This window comes from Schistocerca cancellata, chromosome 4 (genome assembly GCF_023864275.1).
Source record: "Schistocerca cancellata isolate TAMUIC-IGC-003103 chromosome 4, iqSchCanc2.1, whole genome shotgun sequence".
Lineage (NCBI taxonomy): Eukaryota > Metazoa > Arthropoda > Insecta > Orthoptera > Acrididae > Schistocerca > Schistocerca cancellata.
This window is the reverse complement of record NC_064629.1, coordinates 227,979,360-227,992,144: the sequence shown is the minus strand read 5'-3', so window position 1 is coordinate 227,992,144 and position 12,785 is coordinate 227,979,360. Positions and strand designations below refer to the sequence as shown.

At 36.6% G+C, this 12,785-nt stretch overlaps 1 protein-coding gene across 1 annotated transcript in view; it reads right to left on the bottom strand.

The window, feature by feature from the left end:
• LOC126183859 (constitutive coactivator of PPAR-gamma-like protein 1) overlaps positions 1–12,785 on the bottom strand; it is a gene marked incomplete in the record, with an annotated part of 245,865 nt that overhangs the window by 182,735 nt on the left and 50,345 nt on the right. Inside the window, 2 exon segments of the mRNA XM_049926151.1 lie at positions 433–628; positions 8,411–8,578. Coding sequence (XP_049782108.1) covers positions 433–628; positions 8,411–8,578 — 364 coding nt within the window.

Genomic DNA, 12,785 nt, shown 5'->3' with positions numbered 1-12,785 from the left:
AATGCACAAGTTACCTTCATGTTTAGGACACAGTTAAGCTTCGGGAGATAAAATCGGCATTCGTAGATGGAACTACAACAACAAGCACTATTAGGGGACAAGGTTCTAGAGCTGTTATCAATTATGACTATTCCAACTACTTTACAATCATCTCTTATTTGGTTTTTACTAATGATATGATATTCACACCAATTTCGCACAAAATTGATGGATACACAGCATAAAATAGATGCAGAAGTGGTACTGCGTATTAGTGGTGATGTCGTCTCAAATTTAAAGAAGTTCAAGATGTGCCATAAACTGTTACATGGGAAGATCTCATTAAAGGTTGTGCACTGCCATAAAGAATATGTATGAGTACTGAAATGGGAATTTAAGACTTACACGAAACAACATAAAGTGCTAATTTTTATCATGATTAAGTATACATACGGGCTGCCTGTGTTCTGTATCTTAAGAACCCATCTTTTGTTCCATTTAAATAGTACTGCACACTTTGTTTGAATCTAGAAACTCGAGGATCTGTAGTTGAGCCAAAAATCTGAGCTGCAATTGTATCCAAGTTCTCAACTGACGGCAGTCCCTTTACATAGGTTGCAACTGTCTTCACTAAAGGATCAACAGGAATCTGGAATGAAAGTTACAGCTACTATTAATCAAGATGATCAAATATTTCACTCAATCCAGTAAGTTTTAAAGAGAAGTATTGCTTAACACAGCAGACTTCAGAAGCAATTTCAACACCTTTCAAAAATCACATCTAAATAACAAGTACTACTACTTTGAGTTTGAACTACTTTCTTCAATCTCATCGCACATGTTCTCTCAACCGCTATATTAAAGATGCTGGCACTCCATTACGGATCAACATCACGTGTAACATCACTTTACATTACCTCTGTAACATTCATGCAGAATTTTCATTACAGCAATGTTGTAATTTTAATACTTCCAGCTGCTGCCATTCCAGAACTCACAGCACACTATTCAAAGAAATGCATTTTTTACATATTATTAACAGATGACCTTATCTTTGTTGATTATCAGAAGAAATAACTATTACAGATGTTCTGCTAGCCTTCTAATGTTAATTATTGAATACTGCTCATAAACTGCAACAAAATCACACCAAAACACATGACCACATAATGAAAAAGTTCAAAGGGAAAATGCTATTAGTCCCAAGACTCTGCTGATCATAGGCAACCACAATAAGTTTTCCACAAAACATTCTGATGTACAGGTACATCTGGGAACAACGTATTTCCCACAAATGATTAATCAGAATAATTCAAAGTCTACAAGTATTTGTGTTTCACTGAATGTAGTTCAGCTACCATTCTTTATCAACTCAAATAATACATATCATATTGACATTAACAATCTGATATTTATAATGATCGAACAATTAGATATTTATAATGAACTATTTATATAGACCAAGTATTTTATATTCTGGGCATCCACAGCTATTGAAAAGCATGATGTTAAGAAGAATTCCACTGACAGCTGGTAACATATTTGTTTTCTTGATACACAGGCTGTGAAACTGGCTGTACATCAATAAAACAACAATTTTACCAGGTGCCAACAGAATTCTTCTAAACACCATTTTTCCAGTGTCTTATTATGGAGATTAGCATATTTGTTCTTTAGTTTCACTTACAATGTAGTGAACACTTTTATAAGGAATTTTGGATAAGTTCTGCTACCATAATTTACTTTCTTAACAGTTCTAGGAATTAATCATACAGACACGCAAACTTATAGATTCCACGTTCTTGGATTTCAAACACATTAGACACAATATCACACTATGTAAACTTTCACACCCAGTGTTGACTCAACTTAAAATTTCTGGGCTGAAAGGTTGTAGTTGATATATAAAATTATTCCCAGACTTTTTGTTTCAGACTGCAGAAGACATCTTCCGAGAGAAACTGGCAGCTACTGTTGGCTTACCTCTGAAGCTATCTGCTGCACTCGAAGACGAAACAGCAGGGAATAGTTTTATATATTTATGGCCTCTCCGCCTTAAAGTTGTAACTCTACCATATCATACTGTCAGATGACAACAAAACACAAATATCTCCGTGCGTGTGTTACTGATTCAAATAATTTTTCACAAACAGTACAGATTACAGTGAAGCTCCTTTGACTAATGTCTTGGGGCTTAAATATTTTTACCTGAAATGGTGTTATCCCTAAATAGTTATTTACCTTACTTACACTATAAGGGTGCACACAATGTAATTTCAAACTTTTTAAACATTACAAATATTCATTAGACACAAGCTATAGTGTGCTGGAAATTAAAGCGTAGCTTATCGTTAATTCAAAAGGTCTTTTTACTTTTATGCTGAATGTAAAATCACCATTTTGTCTTGTGATTTACACAGCGTATTCAAAATGAAGTCAACACAGTTTTTATTCAAGCGTTATATTATTTGACAAATGATACAGGGTAAACATGATAAAGGAAGGTAAAGAAAACTTCTTAAATAACATCTTTTGGTCTATGAAAAAACAAAAACAACAACATTAGTTTGTTTCTTCCTTTCAATAAAATGAAGTGACACGTGTTGTCACTCCAGCCGATTGATGCTGCAAGAACTGTCTGAACTAATGAAAAATAGCTCCTTATGGCATCTCGTCCCTTCAACACTACAGAAAACCATGTGAAGCTTCCTTTTCATATTTATCATCATCCTCACTGACAGCATCTGTAGATATTTACTTTATACTAATTTATTCACAAGAGTGTGTCACATTTCACTTACACTCAACTAGTGTGTGAAAGGTAAGTTCTGAAATGTCTCACTTCCAAAAACATCTGTAATTACTTTCCATTCTTCTTTACAGAAATCTGTCAAAAATGCAACTACTCGTGTAACAAAGCCAGAAATTGCAAAACAACTCACTGCTGTTTGTCGAGTCATAGCACAGTGTTTAGCCTATAAAATGTTCAGTTTCATTACCACCTTGGTCTCACGGGAACGAAATTCAGCCCTGCGCAACAGTAACTTTGTATTTTCCTTTCACACATTTCATTATGCCCAGGCCTAGAGGTGCAAGTGACTTATGCAGTTCTGATAGCAGTATACACGAGATTAACATTTTTTATAAAAGAAGTTGTCTTAGATGCATCAATAAGAATGATCTTTCTGTCTCTGCTCCAGTTTTGACCTCTAAACTATTAAGTAATCTACCAAAAAGTTCTGCAGGTATTGCTACTAAAGCTTGAGTGTAAGGTTGTGTTCTTACAGCAGCCCAGTTTACACTTTGCAATTACTAACGATGGCATCTCTTTATTTCCATCAATATTATACACAACAGTACAGTCAATTTTTCTTTGCTCAATTTGCCTCTGTCACATATTTCCCTTTTTAATGAAAGGGAATTAGGTTGTAATAGATCCCAATGTCACTGAAATGGGAAATTTTTATTGCATCATCAGCCGTCTCGAAGTACTGTTCTTCAAATTTTTAACAGCCTCACTTTCTCCAATTAAATTTATGACTTTTTTTAAATGAATCTAGCCAGATGTTTGATGCACTTAATCTTCAATCTTGACCTGCAGTGATTACTTGTGCTTTCTCTTGCAACATATATCTGCGTCATTGAATGCACCCATTTGTCATTTCATGGAACCATTTTAAGAGGACCAAACTCTCTGAATTATGCTGCATGCATGTTCAGTGGCGAAAACCCGTCAGTATTTGTAAAGGCCTCTTAATACATCACAGAAAGAAAACAGTACAAAATTGTACTTTTTTTAAATTTTTTTTAAACACAGCGAGTTTAACATCATTATTTTCTACTTTTGATAGTGTTATTTTCTTCATTTACTGACACAAAAATATCTTGGGCTACATATTGTTTTCAGACTGGTAGCTTGGGTACAACCAGCAGCCTTCTACCAGTAACTTCTGAAAACTGGTAGCAGCACTGCCAGCTGTCACGGCTTTTATTTTGGCGTATGAAGTGTAGTGTGTTTGAGAACAATATTGGTCAAAATAGGGTTGTCAGTCAGTCAACTCTGTTGATACACTGGCTAAACCCATAAGTATTTGACTGTGTCTGCTTTAGGCCGATCAGCTTCGCTCTATTAGGTTTGTCTGACCTGCTGCTTTCTACAAAGCTCCAGTTGACATATCAGTCCAGTGCCACATCTAAATATTTTGTATTTCTCTTCATTTTAAGAATTCAAAACATCTAAACCCGATATCTGGCCACCGAATCAGTAAATTAGGTTCTGCCCCCCCCCTACACACACACACACACACACACACACACACACACACACACATTTTTTTCTTGCAATTCACAGTTTAAAAAGTAAGCCTCAGCTTTTTCATTGTTACAATTGTGATTTTTCCTACCTTTATTACTAGTTCATATAGTTTAAAGTACATTCATTTGTTCTGGTTGTGTAGCCTGTCACCTGCATTATCATAGTCATATTGGGAAAATGATGAAACTGACAAAAACCTTAAGATGTGCGTGTTGTGTAAAACATTTATTCATTGAGCCTTGAGCATTTTGTATTTCTCTTCATTTTAAGAATTCAAAACATCTAAACCCGATATCTGGCCACCGAATCAGTAAATTAGGTTCTGCCCCCCCCCCCCCCCCCTACACACACACACACACACACACACACACACACATATTTTTTTCTTGCAATTCACAGTTTAAAAAGTAAGCCTCAGCTTTTTCATTGTTACAATTGTGATTTTTCCTACCTTTATTACTAGTTCATATAGTTTAAAGTACATTCATTTGTTCTGGTTGTGTAGCCTGTCACCTGCATTATCATAGTCATATTGGGAAAATGATGAAACTGACAAAAACCTTAAGATGTGCGTGTTGTGTAAAACATTTATTCATTGAGCCTTGAAGTTAATTTGAAGTAATTCCCTTCACATACATATTTATCACTTAACAAGTACACTGCATGTGGCTACATCTATTGGTTAGTTGTTTTCTTCCAGTGTCTGAAGTGTAATTTTACTCTCTCTCTCTCTCTCTCTCTCTCTCTCTCTCTCTCTCTCTCTCTCTACCCTCCCCCTTTCTGTTGTTAGTTATCCAGCTGTATAGCTGTATGCATAGACACCTGGGTTTCGCGTGTGTCTAAAAACTAACAGGACACATTCTACACATGCTGACCATAATGTCATGGTCCACAATCATTACTCAGTAAACATAGATACAGACACAATTCTCAAACACAGCAAAAAAAATTCCTCACCACTGAATGAAATCTCTGGGCACGCAGGGCAGTCACAAATAAGCAACACAGTACTAGATTTACTTCACAAACACATACACGAGGGAGGGGAGGGAGGGAAGGGAGGGATCACTGCATTTCTGTGCAACAGCACAGTTCATGCAGTTCAGCCATTCCCTATTGCATCTCATCAGTTGCACCACTCACAGCTGCCAATGCCCATAAACAGTAGCTGTCGTAGTAGCCAGTCCCTGCTTACAGAATGGCAGCAACAGTTAAAATCAGGGTGCCTGCTGGGTTAATTTTTGCTAATTGACAGCTTTATTATATGCAAAAAAACAGCAGTCTTTTAGAACTGATTAGGTTGGTTATTTCACCTTAACTGTGTTAGGACTAGTTAGGAGAAAAATTTCAACAAGTTCCATGCCTCAAGCTACAACATAAGGAGTATTCCTTGTGTACACAGTGTTCAATAATAGATTTTTACTGTGTTTCATGGTGTCCCCATATTATGTTCTAGATCTGCACTGTGCAGTCTAATGTATATGTGTGCGTGTGTGTGTGTGTGTGTGTGTGTGTGTATGCGCGCGCGCATGTACTACCACCTTATATTGATCTATTGTATGAGGATTCACTTTCTGCTATCGGGTATGTTGGGATAAATGAAAGCTCACTCACAACACCCCAAAAGTACCAAAAACAGTTCACATTTAGTGGCACTGTAGGTGCTAAACAAGAAACAGCCCCATCTTTCGAAAGAGTTGAGTACAGATACTGATTTTTGAATCACAGCATACTGCTGTGCCAAGATTTGAGATCTTGTTCCGAGAGTACCTCCATGGTAACTGTACAGACACTACACATAACACATTAGACTGAGAGGTATGACTCCACCTACGTACTTAAAGATTTGTTGACACCCTTCAGGCTCTCCAAATGATTCTCACAAGTAAGAAATGTAATAAACCAGTTTAGCAATAGGTCTTAAAAAGATAATTCTATAGTATTGTTACCCATTTAGTAGTTCAGTGCAAAATACTAGAAACACTCAATATAGCATCTAGGACTAGTAATGTGAGAGTACAGGCAGTGCAGCTACATATGACCTCATAGGAATGGTGCTGCCAGGAATAACTATCATCAAAAAGTCATTCAACAAACCCCTGAAGCTTTCAAAACCTGTGAAAGACAGGGTGTTGAGTGTAAATTTCCTGACAAATAAATAAAAACCGTACAGAAGTGACTTTCTGCTAGCACAAGAGGTTGACAGACAACAACTTGACTGGCACCTCTCCTCTTCTTTAAGCATTGATTAACTTTATTCCTAGCTAAATATACAGTTTCAAGAAATGAAGTAAGTTACAGGTGCATACTAAGCAACACAACTTTTATCCGTATCTACCACATGTGACAAAATTCTTGCAAAATGAAGCACTGAAGTTTACAATGACATTTCCTGATGACACTTCTCCTCCAAACAGCTAACTTTGGTTAGAATGTCATTTAAAATACAAATATTTAAATTGTCTGATACACAAGACTTCGTAGGACTGTTTTCAGTAAAATGTAGATGTATAGCTGCCATGAGGTATTTAACTGTAAGTGTTACTGCTGCAAAACTTGATCATACTTTTTTTTTTCCCAAGCTAAAAATAATAAAAAAAAACTACCTAATAAATTCTAAAGTGTGTCAGAACTGGTTATCATGTTTGCCAATATTATCAATATACAACAAAAAGCATGGAATATTGATTTTTAACAATAACAAGGGAAAAGTAATTTAAGAAAGACAAAATTTAGCTCACTAAGCATATTTATCAACACTTCCTGTATTAATATAGATATTCATACTTTGCTAACTTTGAATTTTTGTTTTTCTCCCTTAATCTTAAAAATTTGTTTAAGATATTATTTTATTTTTGTGGCATTATGTATTGCTATAAATTAATTAACTTCCAATCATTTTATTCCAAACACAAGAAGACTGTCTTAGTATTTTATTACAATTTACCTCTGGTAATATGCAGTACTTGTTACATAGAACGATGTAGGATCAGACAGCCGTTTCAAGTATGGTTACATCAAGAAAGTAATCTTAAGATTATATTTCATTTTACTAAAATATTAAAAATAAAATAATGTTTTTTGAAACATGTTTCTTATTTTATGTTTTCCCAAGTGGAAAGATAGTCACCTTATATGATTGTGTGGTGTAGACATGTGTGAGGGGTAGCTATGAGTTGTGGGAAACGTTTTTAATGAGATTTGACAGGGGGAAAGGCAACTTAGTTCAGGTGCTTTCCTGGGGCTTGTCCCGTGTGTGTGTGTGTGTGTGTGTGTGTGTGTGTGTGTGTGTGTGTGTGTGTGTGTGTGTGTGTTTTATTATAAACAGACACACTTTCTTCTTTTCATTGCTGTGCCACCCATGAGGGATGTATCATGTAAGATGCCTAGCCAAGAATATTTGCTTGATAATGTGGTAGCAGCAATGAAATTTGATGGGGGTGTTAACATGGTCTGTTCTTTCTAGTTTTGAGTTGCACTATCAGTTTTAACAGCAAAGTGAACACACTTATTTGAAAACATTTTCCACAGTTCCATGCTTCTCACACTAAGAAATATGTCTGAAATTGCCTTTCTTCTGAATCAGCTTGCTAATACTTCTGTCTGGTGGTGAACATGTTGTTGACCTGTGATTCAAAAAAAGTAGATAGATTTGCTGAACTGACCTGCTCAAAAACCCAAACATAACCCCATTAAACATCTTTGGGATGAATCACAGCATAACTGTCATGCCAGATCTGTTGCTTGAAAATCCTAGTAACAACTGTTGCCTATACTTCACAAAGAAAAGAAAGTCATTCCACTATTGCCGTACCCAAATTATTTGTAAAAGTCTTCTCCAGAGCTTAAACACTGCAGTAATAATACAAGACGATCCTACACAGAATTAGCCATTTGGCTGGCAATTTTGAATACTAGATGACAGGCTTTCTACCACACAGTGTACATAACTTTATAACCATTTGATCCTAATGAAAAACAATGAATGAATATGTTGGTAACTACACTTATCAAGAGTAGCATTACTGCAAAAACAGCAAAAACATCTATATCTATGCATTATACACACAAAATTCAAAATTTCATCATTTTTATCATACTGCAATCATATCTTACCTTTCCCAAGCTCTGCACCAATCCTAGTCTATGGTAGAATTCTAATAGATCTTGTTCAGGCAACAAATAATTTCCCAGAAGAGCAGCCACAACACACAAACGATCAGAACTAAGACCCAAGCCTTTCGTGACTTCACTCAAAATGTATTCCTTGGTCTCCAGTGATCCCTATGAAATGAAATACACAGATCACAGATACAATGAAAATAACCATTCTTGTTGTCACTCTCCTCAGTAGATGGAGGTATTTTTTGACAAATATTGCGTATGACACTGAATAGATATCATAAATACGTAAAAAGTTTACAAATTATTCATACTCCAGAGTTCAACAACTATCAAGGATACACAGAATAGACATGCATGATCTATCCTCTGGGTCAATGCAGCACATAAAATTATTACACGACACAAACTAATTTCAAAATTAGTACACTGCTATATTTTATTATTTCCTGTGTTGCTTCCACAGATTAAAATTACAATCTAGATTTAACACTCATAATCTCTGGCTTTAACTTACCAGTTATTCTTCAGAGATCCAGTCATAACAATTTGCAGCAACAAGCAAAAAAATGAAGCCATGAACTGAGCCACAAACCAGACAATACTGAAGCAATAATAACTAGTAGTTCACTTTTTCACAATGGCATAGTGGTCAATTGACAGTTTATCTGGCATGAAAAATGCCTCTATAGTCAACTAACAGTAGTTTCATTTACAACATTTGGGGCAAGTAATACATTGCCCCAGGAAGTATATGGAAAAGTAGTAAGGTCTCAAGAAGCTGACAATAATGCAAATAGTCTACTGAAAAAATGGGGTCATCCTGTATGAAAGATCCTCTCGTTATCCTGCCTGGAGCCATCACCAGCTTGTCTCCATCCTGCAGTACAGTTGTCAAGGCACTGTTCCCCTGTAAGATGATGGATTTGCAGCCTCCCACTGGCATGATGAAGTAATCACGATTCATGAGACCACGCAATGCTCTGCCACTGCACCAACGTTCACTACTGATGGTCATGTGCCCACTTTAGTCGTAGTTGCCAATGTTGTTGTGTTAACATTGGCATATATACAGGTCATTGGCCGCAGAGGCACATTGGTAGGATGTTCAATGCACCATGTGTTCATACACATTTGTACTTTGCTCAACATTAAAGTTGGATGTTAGTTTCACTACAGTTCGCCACCCGTCCTGTTTCAGCCAGCCTGCCCAGCCTAGGACATCCGACATCTAGAATAAGGGGTTGCTGTCCAACACCACAACATCTGGACATGGTTTCACCTTGGTTCCACCATTTGTTGAAGACACTCACAACAGCACTTCTTGAACACTTGAAAAGTCATGCAGTTTCTGAAATGCTCGTGCCAAGCGTCTGGGCCATCACAATCTATCCTCGGTCAAACACTGATAGACCATGTGTCTTACCCATTCTACACACGAACAGCACACCCACTGATACTACAAGCATGACTAGCAGTCATTCCTCCCAATGGGCCTATATTATCACAAGGATGGGTTTTTATCAATAGTAGGTCAGTAGTCATAACGTTCTGGCTGATCATTGTATGACAGATGCATGAACAGAACTGTAACTCACCAAGTTTGCATTTTGCACTCTACAAGTGTTCTATGACTACCCCTGTGGTCACATGACACATTCTAGTGGTAGTCAAGTTAATTCCACATGTTTTGTAGCAAAATCCTGTGAAAGGTCAACAAAGCAGCACGGGTGCGTTCTCTGAACTGTTCCAGTGTTCTTGGCAGTGCAGAAACATGGTTCTTAATGTATTCCAAAGGAAAAAAAAAATGTTACAAGGCATTAGGTCAGGAGCCTAGGAGGATAAATGAATGGAGCCACATCATCTTTGCCACTATGCCCAATACAGAAATGTGAAAGTTCATCATTCAGGTAGTAACAAACATCGGTGCTATGATCAGAGGTTACACACTCTTGTTCAAATACAGCTACTTCTTTGACAGTCACAGAAAACAATAGCCTTCAGAGTGAATCTCACTCAAGCACCGCAATTTAATGAGTAATTTCAGTGCCCCACAATCTCACATTGTGGTGATTAGCCTTTCCAGGTGATGGAGGGTTACTTTGCCACTGAGTATAGCTTAGAGGAAAAACATTGGTCTTCAAGTTGTTTTCTGCATAGCTATGCAGAATGGAATGTGTCAGCCATAGCCTCCAGGTTTTCATTTTTGCAGAAGCTGCAGATGATATGGTTTGACATGTAATTGACATTTCAAAATCTTCCACACAATTTGCTGTGGTATTCCAAGTTTGTGGCTTCTGCAGACCATTCATTTTTTTGGGCTAAATGTGAAACTTCCCTCACCACCTCCACTGTTGCATTCGGTGCACTTTTTTTACCAGTAATTTTGTGTGTCCATAAATTGCGTATACCAACACGCAATGATCTGTTTACATGGCAGTTTTTTTGCATTATTACTTCTGAATGCATGCTGCACTGTTGTAACAATTAACATCTAGCATATTCCAACACACAAAACCTTCTCTTGCTTTGTTGCCATGCTGTCAAGGCACTACACTCTTATCACCAACTGATGGGCATAATGCAAACTCAACGAGTTTAAGGTTCTATTTATGCATCTATCGAATTTCAGTATGTAACACTTCAGAAAATATAGAACTTTTGAAATGAATGGGGGGGGGGGGGGGGGAGAGAGAGAGAGAGAGAGAGAAAGAGAGAGAGAGAGAGAGAAAGAGAGAGAGAGAGAGAGAGAGAGAGAGAGTTGGGAGGGGGTCTTATGTTGCCAAAGTATTGAATTAGATTTTTTTTAAATGTCATTTTGTTTACCTTTAGCCCCCAAACTGTTAGAGAAGAATGGTTGGATGTCATACAGGATTTTGAATTGAGGTGGAATTTCCCACACTGTTTAGGGGCTTTAGACAACAAACATGGATCCGCAGTGCCCATATACAAATTGGAGCAGATATTTGAGCCATAAGCACAATACAGTGTTCTTTTACTTGACCTTGTTGATACAAACTATTTATGAATCAACGTTACCTTTTTTTGTTTTCAGGTTGTACTTACTTGTGAGGAACTGCCAACAGTCATTTTGTATTAGTCTGTAAACTGTGGAATTACCCAACCAAAAACAAGGACATGCATAATACTCTTCACATTCCATGTTTCTATTTTACTGTTAGACCACTCAGCTCTAGTGTTAATGCACAGACAAATTTGAATGGGTATGAAAAACTCAATCTTAAACAGTGAGAGGTAACCAGCTAACAGAATCATAGAGAGGTGCATGTCTACTTCACTGGGATGGGGATGCTCCAGTGCCTGCACACGGTGGCCTGTGTACACAAATCAGAGGCATGCAGGACTCTGCATCATTGCACGTTCTACTTGTCTCTTCATGAAATGGCCACATGAACTTGGCACACAGGGAAACTTGCACATGTGTAAACTTAACTTGACCAACCTCTTGTCATGATGATTAATTCACAATCAAAAATAGCAAATTATTGTAACACAGTTCATTCAATATCCAATTTACGTAATAGGCAATGTGAGCAGCACAAGTAACAACTTGGAAATGTTTCTCTGCAGAAGAATTTGCATAATTTCCTCAGGTATTTAGTTGTGTTTTTCTAATGTATTTCACTTAGTATATGCTCAGACTGAAAAGTTATTATTCTATGTTATGTTTTCTCTGCCAAGTTTCCAGTTAATTGAAATAGAGGTTAACACATTCTAACCACCACTGAGCAAGGTCCTTGTTGTCACAAATATTTGCCTGCATCTTCTAAATATGTTGCTATTTTAATATGTTGCTATTTTAATATGTTGCTATTTTAATACGTTGCTATTTTAATACGTTGCTATTTTAATACGTTGCTATTTTAATACGTTGCTATTTTAATACGTTGCTATTTTAATACGTTGCTATTTTAATACGTTGCTATTTTAATACGTTGCTATTTTAATACGTTGCTATTTTAATACGTTGCTATTTTAATACGTTGCTATTTTAATACGTTGCTATTTTAATATGTTGCTATTTTAATATGTTGCTATTTTAATATGTTGCTATTTTCATATGTTGCTATTTTCATATGTTGCTATTTTAATATGTTGCTATTTTAATATGTTGCTATTTTAATATGTTGCTATTTTAATATGTTGCTATTTTAATATGTTGCTTTTTCTGAGGTGGTTGTTATGGTGGAACCTGAGAACACAGCTGTTTTTCCAAATAAGAACACAGCCACTTTTTCCAAATACATATCGGATTTTTCTTTTATACTGATGTAAGAATGGTACACTGTCTCTTGCTTTAAAACACACTGGCTGCCTGCCACTCTCCAAATGACTGTGTTGAACCAGC